The sequence below is a fragment of the Solanum lycopersicum genome, chromosome 1 (assembly GCF_036512215.1).
Source record: "Solanum lycopersicum chromosome 1, SLM_r2.1".
Lineage (NCBI taxonomy): Eukaryota > Viridiplantae > Streptophyta > Magnoliopsida > Solanales > Solanaceae > Solanum > Solanum lycopersicum.
The window spans coordinates 73,223,913-73,245,479 of NC_090800.1; the positions used below are offsets into that span (position 1 = coordinate 73,223,913).

General features: G+C 31.3%; 1 protein-coding gene across 1 annotated transcript; it reads right to left on the reverse strand.

Moving 5' to 3' along the window:
* Positions 1-1,401: 1,401 nt before the first annotated feature.
* Positions 1,402-1,893, reverse strand: LOC138347180 (uncharacterized). Its single transcript, XM_069294817.1, has one exon. It carries the CDS (start codon positions 1,891-1,893, stop codon positions 1,402-1,404), a length of 492 nt encoding a protein of 163 aa, XP_069150918.1.
* Positions 1,894-21,567: the final 19,674 nt, after the last annotated feature.

Sequence of the window (21,567 nt, forward strand, 5' to 3'; positions counted from 1 at the left end):
GGTAGATTTTGAAGCTTTCTAACAAAGGAAATTGGAGCAATGACAGATTTTTTCTTTGAAAATATGTGAGTTGAAACATGCTTTGGAGGACCAGGTCTCTCTTTTGGTAAATTTTGCCTTTCAGCATAATTAGAGAGTCTTTCATAGGAGTTCCTCCAGCTAGCACACTCTCCCTTTAAATGCCCATTTTACCACAATGAAGACATAGTAGATTGTCAGACACAAACACATACTTACTGTGAGGATTATAAGGAGGAGTGACGTTCAAACTTCCTACTCCTTTCTTATTGAAATTACTTTGATTTGTTGCATTTGACAGTAACTTTTAGGATTTTGTCCACTTAATTTATTTTTCAAGTTATTCCTTAAGTTTGACAATATACTTTTCTAATTTGTTGCTCTTTTCCAGCGACAGACCAAGTTTTTTCTTAGAGTTTTTCAATTTTTCTTGAATTTCAGCTTGTAAACCATTTGACATTCCGTTTAGCTTTTCAGCTTCTTCAGTTATCTGATTCAACTGGTTCTTAAGTTCAGTATTATCAGACTCTAGAGACACCATTCTTTACATTTTCTATTCAAGTTTAACTTTGTTTGCAGTTAAACTGTCAAGTTCAGCATTCATGGTGTCTCTTTCAGATGTTAACTCGATTACAGAATCAATCATGACTTTTGCCATTGTTCTCAATTTTTTAAGAGAATATTTATCCAAGTCTTTTTTCATATCAAGAAGAGTTACCTGGTTGTCCTCTTCTTTATTTTCTGTATGAGCCATGAGAGCAAAGATTTCATTGAAAATGGTTTCCTCCTCATGTACAGCCACCATAGACACATCTTTTGGTTCATCAGGGTCTTCTGAATCACTTGAAGAATCACCCCATGCAGCAAGAGACTTTTTGACCACCAAATCTGCAGCAACTTTTTGATCTCTTTTACAGAGTACTAGGCCCCTTCTATTCTCTTTGTCACTTCTTGGTTTTTTATGTTCCTTGTTTTCATTCTTGAGCAGAGGACACTCTCTGATAAAGTGCCCAACTTTTCCACACTTGTAGCATGTATCACCTTGATTAGCATTTCGAGTACCATTTATTCCTCTTTTATAAACTTTGTTTTTTCTTACAATTTTTTGAAATCTGCTGATGAGATATGCCATATCATCATCACTGGAATCTTCATCTGATTTGTACTTCAGCATCAATGACTTATCCTTCTTGGCTTCCTTCTTTGATGAATCGTAGTTTCGATTCATCTCATGTGTCTTCAGATTTCCAATCAAAGCATCCATAGTCAGCACCTTGAAATCTTTGGCTTCTGTAATGCATCAACCTTGCTTTCCCAAGATTTTGGAAGAATTCGAAGTATCTTTCTGACTTGTTTGCTCATGCTTATAGGTTCACCAAGACTTCACAGCTCATTTGTAATGGAAGACAATTTTGTGAACATATCATGAATTGTTTTTCCTTCCTTCATTTTGAAGTTCTCATATCGTGAGGTAAGCATGTCAATCTTTGATTCTTTGACTTGTTCAGTTCCTTCATGTGCAGTCTTCAAACAGTCCCAAATTTCCTTAGCAGACTCACAAACTGACACCTTGTTGAACTCATCAGGTCCTATCCCACAGACAAAAAGAGTTTTAGCTTTGTAGCCCTTTTCAATCTTTTTTCTATCAGCTTCGTCGTATTTCTGTCTAGGCTTTGGAACAAGACTAGTTTGCTCTCCATCCTTTTCACCCATCATCGGAATAAACGGTCCACCAAGTACAGTATCCCATAACTCGCTGTCTTCAGCCATGAGGTAATCGTGCATTCTAACTTTCCACCAACTGTAGAAATGTCCATTGAAACGGGGAGGTCTTGTTGATGACTGACCTTCTTCGAGATTAAGCGGAGCAGCCATTCTAGAGCAAATATCACTTCCTTGGTGTTAACCTAATAGATAGTGCCTGCTCTGATACCACTTGATAGAATATATGCCTTTCACTTAACAAAGTAATGGACCAGGTCCCTTACTACACTAATGAATAAAACCAGAAAGTTAAATGCAGTAAAATCAACACAATGATTTTACGTGGAAACCTCCTTGCTTAAGGGAGTAAAACCACGACCTGTCTCACAGAATTTTCAATCGTTTTCACTAATCTTCAAAAGCAAAAGTAAAACACGATTACAAAAAATGTGAGAAGAAGTTTTTAGTCTCACGTTTAAGCAATAGTCTCTATTGCTTAACAAGCCTAAGTAGAAAACAATCTACCCACTAAGCTATCCCACTTGGACAACCTAGAATTTTAACACTACCCACTGATTCCTTTATAGTTTCAGGAATAGTTTACAATATAAGAACAAGAGAATATATTCCTAAACAGCTACACTAAAAGCTCCAGAGATTACTGCTGTTCTTGGAATAATTCTGCCTTTTGTTTACTAGCAGCCTTTGCAAATGTTCTTGAAGAGTTCTATCTCAAGTTGCAAAAACTACCAAAGATGTTTAGGAAAGTGCCTTTTATATGAACAAGTCACTTTCCTTAAACTCTTTGCCATTGGTTGGAGAAGTCTTACTTTCTGACGCCATCGGGAAGTATGCACCTACTTTCTGTACCGTCTCCAGCTGGCAGTCAACATGCTCGTCACCATGAGAGCCTTGTACCTCTACAAGGTCCCTGGGTTTGTTTCATCTTCAACACTCAAGTAAGAAACCTAGTTCCTTTACAAGGTCCCTAAGTTTGTCAAATTATCAAAACTACAAATAACAACTCTCGAAAAGGAAATTTTGTTAATAATACAAAATAGGATAAGTCCTATATACACATGTGTGTATATATAATTGTACTGTTGCGCTTACTTAATTTCATTACTTAGGGTTCTCACTTCTTGTTCATTGCTGGTACGTTCTGGTCTCTAGATAGATTTTAGGTACGTATGATCATCATATCATTGGTGTTTATGGACATGGAAAAGTATAACAAGAACCTCCGGGCTGCCATGTTGAAGAAACGCTACGCCAATGTGATCTTAAAATCCAACAAGAAGTTCTTGGCAAGGCGTTTGATGGGGAGAAGATGATGAAACACTAAGATGTGTGAGAAGCAGCTGCAAGAACAGAAACCAAATCGCAGCTGGAAAGAGATAGAAAAGCAGCTCGGATCACCATCGAAAGCATCAAAAGGATAGTTCATTTTGACAATGCTCTTCAAGCCGAAAGAGATTTTCTAGCAATCGTTGGTGCTACGAGTCCTTGGTAAAAGAGTTAACATATTTTATGTAGTTAATAAACTTGTCTAGTACTCTTGTATCCTAAAATAAAGATGTGATTGAGGCAAAATCAATAAGCTGATATCTTGTAAAGTGCAAGCTGATAAATCATGTTTATTATCGTATTGTACGAAAGTAGTTTTAACCAATTATTTTTGGTGTAAATTTGTGATCAATTAGCTTTGTGAATTATCTGTACAAGCAAACATTTATTTCGTTACGCAGTTTTGCTATACTTTCTACAGATGCAATGTGAAAAGATGATTTAATATAGTAATGTAATACTTATTTTCGTTATGAGTTTTTATGTTGAGACGCTCCAAAGTTAATTTAATTAGTGGTTGTTTTGTGTTAGCCTGATATATCATAGAAATAATAAATTACAGTTGAATATAAAATTACAAAAATAAATGAACATATCTTTAGATTGAGGTGCGACATCTCACTGTCTTTAGATTGAGGTGCGACATCTCGCTGTCTTTAAGGATGTTCAAGTCCACTGCGGCATAATCTACATCGATCCAACAGTTTCGCTCTTGACTTGTCTCTTACATGATAAACAACCCGACAACATGTCATACAACTCAAACAACTCTGAATTAGTTGAAGAGTCCAAAACTCCACAAAAGAACACCTTCCTTCAACATATAATTACTCTGTTTTGTATAAAGAATATAGTTGAAGCATAGATAAATCTCCCTTTCACTACACTGATCTCTGTATAAACACAATACTACACTATTCATATTTTTCACTCTATATTTTTTTGTATATCTCTTATTGTATTCAACCGTAGTAAGACCACACTATTTATAGGCGAGAGATTTTTCCTTGCAATGGATGAGAATATAATGGGTAGTAAATTGGATAAGTAAATGACCTATAGGTTACAAGCATAATGAGGTAGAACAATGGGTGAAATGAAGAGTTTGAGGTTACAAAAAATACTAAAAGCACTGACCATATTCTTCCACAATTAATAAGAGTACAGATATACAAATATAATGTACACCAATGAACATAACATGATATATAATATTAAATAAATTATTTTCTTTGTTAATATTAAATTGTCACTCCAACAATCCCCCAATCATTTTAATATAAAGATAAGAGAGTTCTTCACAATTTAGTTGAAGGTAGGCTATTATGCTTAATGATATGCATTGAATCTTCACTTACTAAAACAATAACCTTTACTTCAGAGTAGTAATCGTAGACTTGAACTATCACTGCTTAAGAGAAAAAATGTATCATTGCAATTACTTGTTCTGATTCTACGTATTTAATATTATGATCCTTAATTCGTGCAGATTTTAGCTCAAGAACTGGTATCAGTGCATCTTAGTTAAAGATATCATAGGTATTTCCCCAATTTTGTTCAATAAATGCTTGAATTAGGACATACAAAAATCTATGGAGAGTAATTGTTCCTTTTTCTGTTATGTAACCCTTTCAATGCGATTTGCTAATCGTGTTTATTATAATCATTTATTTTGATCAACGATTTCTATTTTAGCATTTCTTTGTTTGATTAGAGCCTTAATTGAACTAGCTTTTTTGAATTATTATTTCTGTTAGTACTGAAATGTTTTCATTAGGGAGAAATTGCAATACAGTGCCGTAAAATCACACATAGTATTGATTTTGGTGAGTTTTTAAGATTGATAAATTTGATTTGATATTGTTCATGATCAGATCCAATGTAAATCATTATATATAGAATATTATTTATAAATTTATCTTATAAAAACAACTCAAACCAACTAATATTTTTTTTGTTTAAATATGGGCAAGGCCCATTTATTGAATTGAGTCGAATATTGATCCAAGACCAAAACAAAAATTCATCAACAACAAGCTAAAATGACCAAACAAAATAAAGAAGAAATGTTGAAACCAAGTGGCACTCAGTTTAGCTCCACGATGGTCGTCCAAGGGTATCCAAATAGTCCTTCACTTTTCGAATCAAAGGATTGATTCAATCTTCATTTGTAATTTGGGTGTTCAGAACTCTAATAACACCATGAATTTGGATCGGTGATGAATTTTTCAGTTCAACACTGTTTTCATCTTCAACTATAAAGGTAAAAGACCTAATTTACTTGTACATCTTTTGATTCAACCTTAATCAAGAAAATTACCTAATCCCGAACCTTCTCTTTAAAATTCAAAGTGGATACTCTTGCGCGAATCTCAGAAATTACTTGTTCTGATTCTACGTATTTATCATTTTATTCCTTAATTCGTGCAGATTTAGCTCAAGAACTGGTATCAGTGCATCTTAGTTCAAGATATCATAGGTATTTCCTTAATTTTGTTCAATAAATGCTTGAATTACAACATACAAAAATCCATAGAGAGTGATTGTTCCTTTTTCTGTTATGTAACCCTTTCTATGCGATCTGTTAATCGTGTTTATTATAATCTTTTATTTTGATCAACGATTTCTATTTTAACATTTCTTTGTTTAATTAGAGCCTTAATTGAACTCGCTTGTTTGAATTATTATTTCTGATAGTATTGAAATGTCTTCATTAGGTAAGAATTGGAATACAGTGCTGTAAAATCTTACATAGTATTGATTTTGGTGAGTTTTTAAGATTGATAAATTTGATTTGATATTGTTCATGATCAGAACCAATGTAAATCATTATATATAGAATGTTATTTATAAATTTATCTTATAAAAACAACTCAAATCAACTAATATTTTTTTTGTTTAAATATGGGCACGACCCATTTATTGAAAAAAGAGGGTCCTAACATAAATTACTTGAGTCGAATATTGATCCAGGACCAAAATAAAAATTCATCAACAACAAGCTAAAATGACCAAACAAAAAAAAAAGAAGAAATGTTGAAATCACGTGGCACTCAGTTTAACTCCACGATGGTCGTCCAAGGGTATCCATATAGTCCTTCACTTTTCGAATCAAAGGACTGCTTCAATCTTAATTTGTAATTTGGGTGTTCAGAACTCTAATAACAACATGAATTCGGATCGGTGATGAATTTTTCAGTTCAACATTGTTTCCATCTTTAACTATAAAGGTAAAAGACCTAATTTACTTGTACATCTTCTGATTCAACCTTAATCAAAAAAATTACCTAATCCAAAACCTTCTCTTTAAAATTCAAAGTGGATCTTCCTGCGCGAATATCAGTAATTACTTGTTCTGATTCTTTGTATTTATCGTTTTAATCCTTAATTCGTGCAGATTTAGCTCAAGAACTGGTATCAGTGCATCTTAGTTCAAGATATCATAGATATTTCCCCAATTTTGTTCAATAAATGCTTGAATTACGACATACAAAAATCCATGGAGAGTGATTGTTCCTTTTTCGTTTATGTAACCCTTTCTATGCGATCTGCTAATCGTGTTTATTATAATCTTTTATTTTGATCAATGATTTCTATTTTAGCATTTCTCTGTTTGATTAGAGCCTAAATTAAACTAGCTTGTTTGAATTATTATTTCTGTTAGTATTGAAATGTTTTCATTAGGGAGAAATTGCAATACAGTGCTGTAAAATCATACATATTATTGATTTTGGTGAGTTTTTTAGATTGATAAATTTGATTTGATATTGTTCGTGATCAGAACCAATAAAAATCATTATATCTACAATGTTATTTATAAATTTATCTTATAAAAACAACTCAAACCAACTAATATTTTTTTTGTTTAAATATGGGCAAGGCCCATTTATTGAAAAAAAGAGGGTCCTAACATAAATTACTTGAGTCGATTATTGATCCAAGACCAAAACAAAAATTCATCAACAACAAGCTAAAATGACCAAACAAAAAAAAGAAGAAATGTTGAAACCAAGTGGCACTCAGTTTAGCTTCACGATGGCCGTCCAAGGGTATCCAAATAGTCTTTCACTTTTCGAATCAAAGGACTGCTTCAATCTTCATTTGTAATTTGGGTGTTCACAACTCTGATAACACCATGAATTCGGATCGATGACGAATTTTTCAGTTCAACACTGTTTCCATCTTCAACTATAAAGGTAAAAGACCTAATTTACTTGTACATCTTCTGATTCAACCTTAATCAAGAAAATTACCTAATCCCGAACATTCTCTTTAAAATTCAAAGTGGATATTCCTGCGCGAATCTCAGCAATTACTTGTTATGATTCTACGTATTTATCATTTTGATCCTTAATTCGTGCAGATTTAGCTCAAAAACTGGTATCAGTGCATCTTAGTTCAAGATATCATAGGTATTTCCCCAATTTTGTTCAATAAATGCTTGAATTACGACATACAAAAATCCATGGAGAGTGATTGTTCCTTTTTCGTTTATGTAACCCTTTCTATGCGATCTGCTAATCGTGTTTATTATAATCTTTTATTTTGATCAACGATTTCTATTTTAGCATTTCTTTGTTTGATTAGAGACTTAATTGAACTAGATTGTTTGAATTATTTTTTCTGTTAGTATTGAAACGTTTTCATTAAGGAGAAATTGCAATACAGTGCTGTAAAATCATACATAGTATTGATTTTGGTGAATTTTTAAGATTGATAAATTTAATTTGATATTGTTCATGATCAGAACCACTGTAAATCATTACATATAGAATGTTATTTGTAAATTTATCTTATAAAAACAACTCAAACCAACTAATAATTTTTTTTGTTTAAATATGGGCAAGGCCCATTTATTGAAAAAAGAGGGTCCTAACATAAATTATTTGAGTCGAATATTAATCCAAGACCAAAACAAAAATTCATCAACAACAAGCTAAAATGACCAAACAAAAAAAAGAATAAATGTTGAAACCAAGTGGCACTTAGTTTAGCTCCACGATGGTCGTCCAAGGGTATCCAAATAGTCCTTCACTTTTCGAATCAAAGGACTGCTTCAATCTTCATTTGTAATTTGGGTGTTCAGAACTCTGATAACACCATGAATTCGGATCGGTGATGAATTTTTTAAATCAACACTGTTTCCATCTTCAACTATAAAGGTAAAAGACCTAATTTACTTGTACATCTTCTGATTCAACCTTAATCAAGAAAATTACCTAATCCCGAACCTTCTCTTTAAAATTCAAAGTGGATATTCCTGTGCGAATCTCAGTAATTACTTGTTATGATTCTACGTATTTGTCGTTTTGATCCTTAATTCGTGCAGATTTAGCTCAAAAATTGGTATCAGTGCATCTTAGTTCAAGATATCATAGGTATTTCCTTAATTTTGTTCAATAAATGCTTGAATTACGACATACAAAAATCAATGGAGAGTGATTGTTCCTTTTTCTGTTATGTAACCCTTTCTATGCGATCTGCCAATCTTGTTTATTATAATCTTTTAATTTGATCAACGATTTCTATTTTCGCATTTCTCTGTTTGATTAGAGCCTTAATTCAACTAGCTTGTTTGAATTATTATTTCTGTTAGTATTGAAGCGTTTTCATTAGGGAGAAATTGCAATACAATGCTGTAAAATCATACATAGTATTGATTTTGGTGAGTTTTTAATATTGATAGGTTTGATTTGATATTGTTCATGATCAGAACCAACGTAAATCATTATATATAGAATGTTATTTATAAATTTATCTTATAAAAACAACTCAAACCAACTAATATTTTTTTTGTTTAAATATGGGCAAGGCGCATTTATTGAAAAAAAGAGGGTCCTAACATAAATTACTTGAGTCGAATATTGATCCAAGACCAATACAAAAATTAATCAACAACAAGCTAAAATGACCAAACAAAAAAAAGAAGAAATGTTGAAACCAAGTGGCACTCAGTTTAGCTCCTTGATGGTCGTCCAAGGGTATCCAAATAGTCCTTCATTTTTTTAATCAAAGGACTGCTTCAATCTTCATTTGTAATTTGGGTGTTCAGAACTCTGATAACACCATGAATTCGGATCGGTGATGAATTTTTCAGTTCAACACTGTTTCGATCTTCAACTATAAAGGTAAAAGACCTAATTTACTTGTACATCTTCTGATTCAACCTTAATCAAGAAAATTACCAACTCCCTAACCTTCTCTTTAAAATTCAAAGTGGATATTCCTGCGCGAATCTCAGCAATTACTTGTTATGATTCTACGTATTTATCGTTTTGATCCTTAATTCGTGCAGATTTAGCTCAAAAACTGGTATCAGTGCATCTTAGTTCAAGATATCATAGGTATTTCCCCAAATTTGTTCAATAAATGCTTGAATTACGACATACAAAAATCCATGGAGAGTGATTGTTCCTTTTTCTGTTATGTAACCATTTCTATGCGATCTGCTAATCGTGTTTATTATAATCTTTTATTTTGATCAACGATTTCTATTTTAGCATTTCTTTGTTTGATTAGAGCCTTAATTGAACTAGATTGTTTGAATTATTTTTTCTGGTAGTATTGAAACGTTTTCATTAGGGAGAAATTGCAATACAGTGCTGTAAAATCATACATTGTATTGATTTTGGTGAGTTTTTAAGATTGATAAATTTGATTTGATATTGTTCATGATCAGAACCAATGTAAATCATTACATATAGAATGTTATTTATAAATTTATCTTATAAAAACAACTTAAATCAACTAATATTTTTTTTGTTTAAATATGGGCAATGCCCATTTATTGAAAAAAGAGGGTCCTAACATAAATTACTTGAGTCGAATATTTATCAAAGACCAAAACAAAAATTCATCAACAACAAGCTAAAATGACCAAACAAAAAAAAGAAGAAATGTTGAAACCAAGTGGCACTTAGTTTAGCTCCACGATGGTCGTCCTAGGGTATCCAAATAGTCCTACACTTTTCGAATCAAAGGACTGCTTCAATCTTCATTTGGAATTTGGTTGTTCAGAACTCTGATAATACCATGAATTCGGATCGGTGATGAATTTTTCAGTTCAACACTGTTTCCATGGTAAAAGACCTAATTTACTTGTACATCTTCTAATTCAACCTTAATCAAGAAAGTTACCTCATCCCGAACCTTCTCTTTAAAATTCAAAGTGGATATTGCTGCGCGAATCTCAGCAATTACTTGTAATGATTCTACGTATTTATCATTTTGATCCTTAATTCGTGCAGATTTAGCTCAAAAATTGGTATCAGTGCATCTTAGTTCAAAATATCATAGGTATTTCCCCAATTTTGTTCAATAAATGCTTGAATTACGACATACAAAAATAAATGGAGAGTGATTGTTCCTTTTTCTGTTATGTAACCCTTTCTATGCGATCTGCTAATCGTGTTTATTATAATCTTTTATTTTGATCAACGATTTCTATTTTAGCATTTCTCTGTTTGATTTTAGCCTGAATTGAACAAGCTTGTTTGAATTATTATTTCTGTTTGTATTGAAATGTTTTCATTAGGGTGAAATTGCATTACAGTGCCGTAGAATCCTACATAGTATTGATTTTGGTGAGTTTTTAAGATTGATAGATTTGATTTGATATTGTTCATGATCAGAACCAATGTAAATCATTACATATAGAATGTTATTTACAAATTTATCTTATAAAAACAACTCAAACCAACTAATATTTTTTTTGTTTAAATATAGTCAAGGCCCATTATTGAAAAAAGAGGGTCTTATCATAAATTACTTGAGTCTAATATTGATCCAAGACCAAAACAAAAATTCATCATCAACATGCTAAAATGACCAAACAAAAAAAAAAGAAGAAATGTTGAAACCAAGTGGCACTCAGTTTAGCTCCAAGATGGTCGTCCAAGGGTATCCAAATAGTCCTTCACTTTTCGAATCAAAGGACTGCTTCAATCTTCATTTGTAATTTGGGTGTTCAGAACTCTGATAACACCATGAATTCGGATCGGTGATGAATTTTTCAGTTCAACACTGTTTCCATCTTCAACTATAAAGGTAAAAGACCTAATTTACTTGTACATCTTCTGATTTAACCTTAATCAAGAAAATTACCTACTCCCGAACCTTCTCTTTAAAATTTAAAGTGGATATTCCTGCGCGAATCTCAGCAATTACTTGTTATGATTCTACGTATTTATCGTTTTGATCCTTAATTCGTGCAGATTTAGCTCAAAAATTGGTATCGGTATCTTAGTTCAAGATATCATAGGTATTTCCCCAATTTTGTTCAATAAATGCTTGAATTACGACATACAAAAATCAATGGAGAGTGATTGTTCCTTTTTTTGTTATGTAACCCTTTCTATGCGATCTGCTAATCGTGTTTATTATAATCTTTTATTTTGATCAACGATTTCTATTTTAGCATTTCTCTGTTTGATTAGAGCCTTAATTGAACAAGCTTGTTTGAATTATTATTTCTGTTAGTATTGAAATGTTTTCATTAGGGAGAAATTGCAATGCAGTGCCGTAAAATCATACATAGTATTGATTTTGGTGAGTTTTTAAGATTGATAAATTTGATTTGATATTGTTCATAATCAGAACCAATATAAATCATTATATATAGAATGTTATTTATAAATTTATCTTATAAAAACAACTCAAACCAACTAATATTTTTTTTGTTTAAATATGGGCAAGGCCCATTTATTGAAAAAAAGAGGGTCCTAACATAAATTACTTGAGTCGAATATTTATCCAAGACCAAAACAAAAATTAATCAACAACAAGCTAAAATGACCAAACAAAAAAAAGAAGTAATGTAAAAACCAAGTGGCACTCAATTTAGCTCCACGATGGTCGTCCTAGGGTATCCAAATAGTCCTTCACTTTTCGAGTCAAAGGACTGCTTCAATCTTCATTTGTAATTTGGGTGTTCAGAACTCTGATAACACCATGAATTCGGATCAGTCATGAATTTTTCAGTTAAACACTGTTTCCATCTTCAACTATAAAGGTAAAAGACCTAATTTACTTGTACATCTTCTAATTCAACCTTAATCAAGAAAATTACCTAATCCCGAACCTTCTCTTTAAAATTCAAAGTGGATATTTCTGCGCGAATCTCAGCAATTTCTTGTTCTGATTCTACGTATTTATCATTTTATTCCTTAATTCGTGCAGATTTAGCTCAAGAACTGGTATCATAGCATCTTAGTTCAAGATATCATAGGTATTTCCCCAATTTTGTTCAATAAATGCTTGAATTACGACATACAAAAATCAATGGAGAGTGATTGTTCCTTTTTCTTTTATGTAACCCTTTCTATGCGATCTGCTAATCGTGTTTATAATAATCTTTTATTTTGATTAATGATTTCTATTTTAGCATTTCTTTGTTTGATAAGAGCCTTAATTGAAATAGCTTGTTTGAATTATTATTTCTGTTAGTATTGAAACGTTTTCATTAGGGAGAAATCGCAATACAGTGCCGTAAAATCATACATAGTATTGATTTTGGTGAGTTTTTAAGATTGATAGATTTGATTTGATATTGGTCATGATCAGATCCAATGTAAATCATTACATATAGAATATTATTTATAAATTTATCTTATAAAAACAACTCAAACCAACTGATATTTTTTTTGTTTAAATATGGGCAAGGCCCATTTATTGAAAAAAGAGCGTCCTAACATAAATTACTTGAGTCGAATGTTGATCCAAAACCAAAACAAAAATTCATCAACAACAAGCTAAAATGACCAAATAAAAAAAGAAGAAATATTGAAACCAAGTGGCACTCAGTTTAGTTCCAAAATGGTCGTCCAAGGGGAACCAAATAGCCATTCAATTTTAAAATCAAGGACTGCTTCAATCTTCATTTGCAATTTGGGTGTTAAGAACTCTAATATCACCATGAATTCAGATTGGTGATGAATTTTTCAGTTCAACACTGTTTCCATCTTCAACTATAAATGTAAAAGACCTAATTTACTTGTACATGTTCTGATTCAACCTTAATCAAGAAAATTACCTAATCCCGAATCTTCTCTCTAAAATTCAAAGTGGATATTCCTGCGCGAATCTCATCAATTGCTTGTGCTGATTCAACGTTTTGAGTGTTTTGATCCTTAAATCATGCAGATTTAACTCAAGAACTGGTATCAGTGCATCTTAGGTATTTCCCCAATTTTGTTCAGTTAATGCTTGCATTACGACATACAAAAATCTATGGAGAGTGATTGTTCCTTTTTCTGTTGTGTAACCCTTTGTAAGCGATCTGCTAATCGTGTTAATTATAATCTTTTATTTTGATCAACGATTTCTATTTTAGCATTTTTTTCCGATTAGAGCCTTAATTGAACTAGCTTGTTTTAATTTTTATTTCTTTTAATATTGAAATGTTTTCATTAGGGAGAAATTGCAATACTGTGCTGTAAAATCATACACAGTTAATTAAAAAATATGCCAAGTTGTTGACTTTTTCGAAAGTTTGTACTGTCACCACTTCCCTTTCCATTAAGGTCTCATGAATGCATCTTATGTTTATTGATATGCTCAATGAAGTTTCTCAGATTCCATCTAAAATGTTCTTAGTAATCAAGGAATCATTTTTCATCACAAGAGGTAAAAGATTATTCTGAACATAGTACCATATTTGAATGCTTAAACCTCAACTTCTAAAGTATCACATATATCAATTTTTTTTGCTTTTTAATCCATGATTTCTATTATGAACTTTCTTTGTTTGGAGTCTTAATTGAACTAGCTTGTCTTCTTGAATTATTATTTCTGCTTGTATTGTCATGTTTTCATTAGGAAGAAATTGCATTATAGTGCTGCAAAATCTTAAACAAATTTAATTGAAAAATCAACTAGGTTGTTGACTTTCCTCGAAGTTTGTACTATCACCACTTTCCTTTCCTATAAAATTATATGAATGCATCTTATGTTTATTGATATGTCCCATGAAATTTCCCAGTTTCCATCTAAAATCATCTTAATAAACAAGAAATCTTTTTTTATCACAAGAGCTAAAAGATTATTCTGAACACACTGCCATATTTGAATGGTTTAACCTTAACTTCTACATCACATGAATCAAGTTTTTCTACTTTACTTAATACCAATTTACCATGTCTATCACTTATATAAAAAACCTTAGTGTTGTATTGAATATTGTATTTAGTAGAGCTATCAAGTGTTGCAGTTATAACTTCTTGGTGGAGGCGGGCACAACCATCTAACAACTTTACAAAAAATAATAGGAGTATAAGATTCCATGAATTAAAAAATTTGAGCCTAGGGCTTAGGTACATTTACAAGCCAAAATTATCCAGAAGCAATCATCAGATGAATGTTTCTATTTATCTCTCCCTCCATAACATTCTTGGACCTTCCTCTTTGATGTTTTGTATTATTCTTTTTTTTTTTCAAAAAGTTGTTAAATGATGAATATTGGAAAAGCTATATCAGTGGCTTCATTTTAATATCACAGTCAATACTCCACCATTTATCTATATTTAATTTGAACAAAAGGACCATGTATCTCACCAACACCTGCAAATGTAATCCATAAAGACTTAAAATTAGTGTGAGACACAGAAAGGCTGCCAAAGATTTCTAGTATTGAGTCTAAGAAGAAACAATATTCCACGAAATTTGCTATACTATTCTTAACCAAAACCTCTCCTATAGGAATTCTTTGAAACCAGACCCTCTATAATAGAAAATATATTCTTAATGGAATAGTCTTTTCTCATATGTTCATGATGCCCAACTGGTTAGTCTTCTTTTGTCCAGTCATGTTCCAAACACTACCCATTGTAAAGTTTCTTTTGCTATTTGCATCCACTATGGTTTTGTCTTTTTATTCTGACTGATCCACAGTTCCCAAGACATCAACCACATGATCACACATTTATTTGTTCAACAACTCAGTCATCACAAACATGTTCCATCCATCATGCTCCATGATGTGATGAACATCTTCATATCCTTCAATGAGTCTATGTGTAATAGGTAACACATAGTGCAAAGAACCTAGTTCTGTCCAATTATCAAACCAAATATTAGCATGACCACTTATATATTCCCACCACATCTTTTTATCGAACTTATCTTTGACATGCATTTTTAACTCCTATACTTGAGATCTACCCTTCCATTCAACAATTTATGGTGTGCCTTTTGCAATACTAGTTCCATAGGAAAAAAACCCATAGCGATATTTTGGTCTTGAAATTTCACCAAAGTGTGGCAAACATTCCATGTGAAATATCAAACAGAGACCTAAATCCTAGCCCTCCTTTTTTTTTGAGTTGCCACATGTCTTCCCATGCCACCCACTACTTTGTTCTTCCTTTCTTTTAAACTATGGGACCATATCAATATTCTTTTGTATATATTATATGGATTTACCTAAAAACATATCAAAATAGACATCATTCGACTCCCGAAAGAAAATTTTGTTAATAATACAAAATAGGATAAATCCTATATACACATGTGTGTATATATAATTGTACTGTTGTTGCGCTTACTTAATTTCATTACTTAGGGTTCTTACTTCTTGTTCATTGCTGGTACGTTCTGGTCTCTAGATAGATTTTAGGTACGTATGATCATCATATCATTGGTGTTTAAGGACATGGAAAAATATAACAAGAACCTCCGGGCTGCCATGTTGAAGAAACGCTACGCCAATGTGATCTTAAAATGCCAACAACAAGTTCTTGGCAAGGCGTTTGATGGGGAGAAGATGAAGAACACTAAGATGTGTGAGAAGCAGTTGCACGAACAGAAACCAAATCGCAGCTGGAAAGAGATTGAAAAGCAGCTTGGATCACCATCGAAAGCATCAAAAGGATAGTTCATTTTGACGATGCTCTTCAAGCCGAAAGAGATTTTCTAGCAATCGTTGGTGCTACGAGTCCTTGGTAAAAGAGTTAACATATTTTGTGTAGTAAATAAACTTGTTTGGTACTCTTGTATCCTAAAATAAAGATGTGATTGAGGCAAAATCAATAAGTTGATATCTTGTAAAGTGCAAGCTGATAAATCATGTTTATTATTGTATCGTGCGAAAGCAGTTTTAACCAATTATTTTTTGTGTAAATTTTTGATCAATTGGCTTTGTGAGAAATATCTATACAAGCCAACATTTATTTCGTTACGCATTTTTGCTATCCTTCTACAGATGCAGTGTGAAAAGATGATTTAATATAGTAATGTAATACTTATTTTTGTTATGAGTTTCTATGCTGAGATGCTCCAAAGTTAATTTAATTAGTAGTTGTTTAGTGTTAGTGCGATAGATTAGAAAAATAATAAATTACAGTTGAATATGAATGACAAAAATAAGCGAATATATCTTTAGGTTGAGGCGCGATACGTCGCTGTCTTTAAGGATGTTCAAGTCCATTGTGACATAATCTACATCGATCCAATAGTTTTGCTCTTAATTTGTCCCTTACATGATACAAAAACCTGACAACACGTCATACAACTCAAACAACTTCGGATTAATTGAAGAGTCCAAAACTCCACATATAATTACTCTATAATGTATAATGAATATAGTTGAAGACGTAGAAAAACCTCTCTTTTACTACACTTATATCTGTATAAACACAATACTATACAACTCATCTTTTTCACTGTATATTTTTGTATATCTCTTATTGTACTCAACACATAGTAAAACCACACTATTTATAGGCGAGAGATTCTTCCTTGCAATGGATGAGAATATAATGGCTAGTAAATTGGATAAGTGAATGACCTATAGGTTACAAGAATAATGAGGTAGAATAATGGTGAAATGAAGAGTGTGAGGTTACAAAAGTTACTAAAACCATTGATCATATTCTTTCACAATTGATGAGTGTAAAAATATACAAATATAATGTACACCAATGAACATAACATGATATATAATGTGAAATAAATTATATTTTTTGTTAATATTAAATTGTCACACCAACAATCCCTCAATCATTTTAATATTAAGATAAGAGAGTTCTTCACAATTTAGTTGAAGGTAGGCTATTATGCTTAATGATCTGCATTGAATCTTCACTTACTAAAACAATAACCTTTACTCCAGAGTTGTAATCGTAGACTTTAACTATCACTGTTTTAGAGAAAAAATGTATCACTGCTTACACAATAATCAAGGTATTGACATGTTTTAATAGCCACATTACGACCTTGTGCAATTTTAGTCTTCATGAGCGTTTTTTAGAACAAACCCATTCTCATATATGTGAAATCTTTCAAAATTCTACTCATACGAGATAAAAAATTTCTTTAAGAGTTCAATGACTCAACCTCCACAAATGATTATAGCATAAGTGCAGTCACATCATAGGGATTTAGAAAAAATAATATTAGTGGATTACACAACAAGTCATCATATGATTTGTTTTTGCCATTGAACTTGGTTATATGATCTCTATTTCCCAGGTTGAGTTGTATTATATATGACTTAGAGTTTTTTAGCTTCAATTTATCCCCCCCTCGATCTATTTCAGACTATTTATCTTGCTAAGACCTTAGTTCATGAATCTGCTATTTTATGACAATTAATATTGATGATATACCTATGATCAATATGCTCTCACATTATTGTGTTTTCTCCCCACGAGTCTGAATTTACCGTTATGACATATAATTATGTATTCTACCAATAATATCGATGCTATCACAATTAATCAAAATTATAAAAATTATTATTCTCAAAATAATTGTTTGATATAATAAAATCACTTCACTTTTTCACTAGTTATAGCTCATATTTTTTACTTCAACCTCCAAAGTTTAGAATTGTTACAAAAATTTTGGTCAAGGTTTGAATGTATTTCGAACCCTTTTCCCTATAAATTATTTACCTCTTTTATGATAACTGTCTTCTAACTAAGATTATGATTTTCGTGGATTCTTAGGATTTGATAGATTTGGTTTAATATTGATTGATGATTAAATCTAATGTAAGTCGATAAATATAGAATGTTATTTATAAGATTTCCAAATATTATATTGTAAAAACAACTCAAACCAATAATAAAGATCCTTGAGACAAGAGAACCACTTTAAGGTATATAAACTTAAGTGACCAAAAATTCAAACAATAATATTAAATTATTTACCTACATTATGAATAAAGATGTTTTGACTAAGATTATGATTTCGGTGAGTTTTTAAGATTGATAGATTTGATTTGATATTGCTCATGATCAGATCCAATGTAAATCATTACATATAGAATCTTACTTATAAATTTATCTTACAAAAACAACTCAAACCAACTAATATTTTTTGTTTGTTTAAATATGGGCAAGGCCCATTTATTGAAAAAAGAGGGTCCTAACATAAATTACTTGAGTCGAATATTGATCAAAGACCAAAAAGAAAATTCATCAACAATAAGCTAAAATGACTCAACAAAAAAAAGAAATGTTGAAACCAATTCTCACTCAGTTTAGCTCCACGATGGTCGTCCAAGGGTATCCAAATAGTCCTTTACTTTTCGAATCAAAGGACTGCTTCAATCTTCATTTGCAATTTGGGTGTTCAGAATTCTAATGTAACCATGAATTCGGATCGGTGATGAATTTTTCAATTCAACACTGTTTCCATCTTCAACTATAAAAGTAAAAGACATAATCTACTTGTAAATCTTCTGATTCAACCTAAATCAAGAAAATTATCTAATCTCGAACCTTCTCTTTAAAATTCAAAGTGGATATTCGTGCGCAAGTCTCAGTAATTACTTGTTCTGATTCTACGTTTTGATCATTTTGATCCTTAATTCGTGCAAATTTAAATCAAGAACTAAAATCAGTGTATTTTAGGTATTTCCCCAATTTTGTTCAATAAATGCTTGAATTATGACATACAAAAATCTATGGAGAGTGATTGTTCCTTTTTCTATTATGTAACCCTTTCTACGTGATCTGCTAATCGTGTTAATTATAATCTTTTATTTTGATCAACGATTTCTATTTTAACATTTCTTTGTTCGATTAGAGCCTTAATTGAACTATCTTGTTTGAACTATTATTTCTGTTAGTATTGAAATGTTTTCATTAGGGAGAAATTGCAATACAGTGCTGTAAAATAACACACAGTTAATTAAAAAATATGCCAAGTTGTTGACTTTTTCAAAAGTTTGTACTGTCACCACTTCCCTTTCCTTTAAGATCTCATGAATGCATCTTATGTTTATTGATATGCTCAATGAAGTTTCTCAGATTCCATCTAAAATGTTCTTAATAATCAAGGAATCATTTTTCATCACAAGAGTTAAAAGATTATTCTGAAAATAGTGCCATCTTTGAATGCTTTAACCTCAACTTCCAAAGCATCACATATATCAATTTTTTTTTTGCTTTTTAATCCATGATTTCTATTCTGACCTTTCTTTGTTTGGAGCCTTAATTGAACTAGCTTGTTTTCTTAAATAATTATTTCTGCTTGTATTGTCATGTTTTCATTAGGAAGAAATTGTATTATAGTACCGCAAAATCTTAAACAAATTTGATTGAAAAATCAACTAGGTTGTTGACTTTCCTCGAAGTTTGTACTATCACTGCTTCCCTTTCCTATAAGATTATATGAATGCATCTTATGTTTATTGATATGTCCCATGAAATTTCCTAGTTTTCATCTAAAATCTTCTTAATAAACAAGGAATCTTTTTTCATTACAAGAGATAAAAGATTATTCTGAACAAAGCGCCATCTTTGAATGACTCAACCTCCACAAATCATTATAGCATGAATGCACTCACATCATAGGGATTTAGAAAAAATAATATTAGTGGATTACACAACAAGTCATCATATGATTTGTTTTCCCCATTGAACTTGGTTATATGATCTCTATTTCCCAGGTTGAGTTGTCTTATATATGACTTAGAGTTTTTTAGCTTCAATTTATCCTCACTCGATCTATTTCAGACTATTTATCTTGCTAAGGCCTTAGTTCATGAATCTGCTAGACTGTCACAATTAATTTTATGACAATTAATATTGATGATATACCAGTGATCAATATGCTCTCACATTATTGTGTTTTCTCCCCACGAGTCTGAATTTACCGTTATGACATATAATTATGTATTCTATCACAATTATCAATATTATAAAAATTATTTTTCTCAAAATAATTGTTTGATATAATAAAATCACTTCACTTTTTCACTAGTTATAACTCAATATTTTTTACTTCAACCTCCAAAGTTTAGCATTGTTACAAAATCTTTGGTCAAGGTTTGAATGTATTCGAACACTTTCCCCTATAAATTATTTACCTATTTTAAGGTAACTGTCATCTTACTAAGATTATAATTTTCGTGGATTTTTAGGATTTGATAGATTTGGTTTAATATTGATTGATGATCAATTCTAATGTAAGTCAATAAATATAGAATATTATTTATAAGATTTCCAAATATTATATTGTAAGAACAACTCAAACCAATAATAAAGATCCTTGAGACAAGAGAACCACTTTAAGGTATATAAACTTAAGTGACCAAAAATTCAAACAATAATAATAAATTATTTACCTACATTATGAATAAAGATCTTTTGACTAAGATAATGATTTTGGTGAGTTTTTAAGATTGATAGATTTGATTTGATATTGCTCATGATCAGTTCTAATGTAAATCATTACATATAGAATCTTATTAATAAATTTATCTTATAAAAACAACTCAAACCAATTAATATTTTTTTTGTTTAAAGATGGGCAAGGCCCATTTATTGAAAAAAGAGGGTCCTAACATAAATTACTTGAGTCGAATATTGATCAAAGACCAAAAAAAAAAAATTCATCAACAACAAGCTAAAATGACCAAACAAAAAAAGAAGAAATATTGAAACCAAGTGGCACTCAGTTTAGCTCCAAAATGGTCGTCCAAGGGGAACCAAATAGCCATTCAATTTTAAAATCAAAGGACTGCTTCAATCTTCATTTGCAATTTGGGTGTTAAGAACTCTAATATCACCATGAATTCATATTGGTGATGAATTTTTCAGTTCAACACTGTTTCCATCTTCAACTATAAATGTAAAAGACCTAATTTACTTGTACATGTTCTGATTCAACCTTCAAGAAAATTACCTAATCCCGAATCTTCTCTCTAAAATTCAAAGTGGATATTCCTGCGCGAATCTCATCAATTGCTTGTGCTGATTCAACGTTTTGAGTGTTTTGATCCTTAAATCATGCAGATTTAACTCAAGAACTGGTACCAGTGAATCTTAGGAATTTCCCCAATTTTGTTCAGTTAATGCTTGAATTACGACATACAAAAATCTATGGAGAGTGATTGTTCCTTTTTCTGTTGTGTAACCCTTTCTATGCGATCTGCTAATCGTGTTAATTATAATCTTTTATTTTGATCAACGATTTCTATTTTAGCATTTTTTTTCCGATTAGAGCCTTAATTGAACTAGCTTGTTTTAATTTTTATTTCTTTTAATATTGAAA

Bases quoted from the DNA above. Each gene is read 5' to 3' on its own strand.
- LOC138347180 (XM_069294817.1), bottom strand. From the start codon at position 1,893: ATGGCTGCTCCGCTTAATCTCGAAGAAGGTCAGTCATCAACAAGACCT.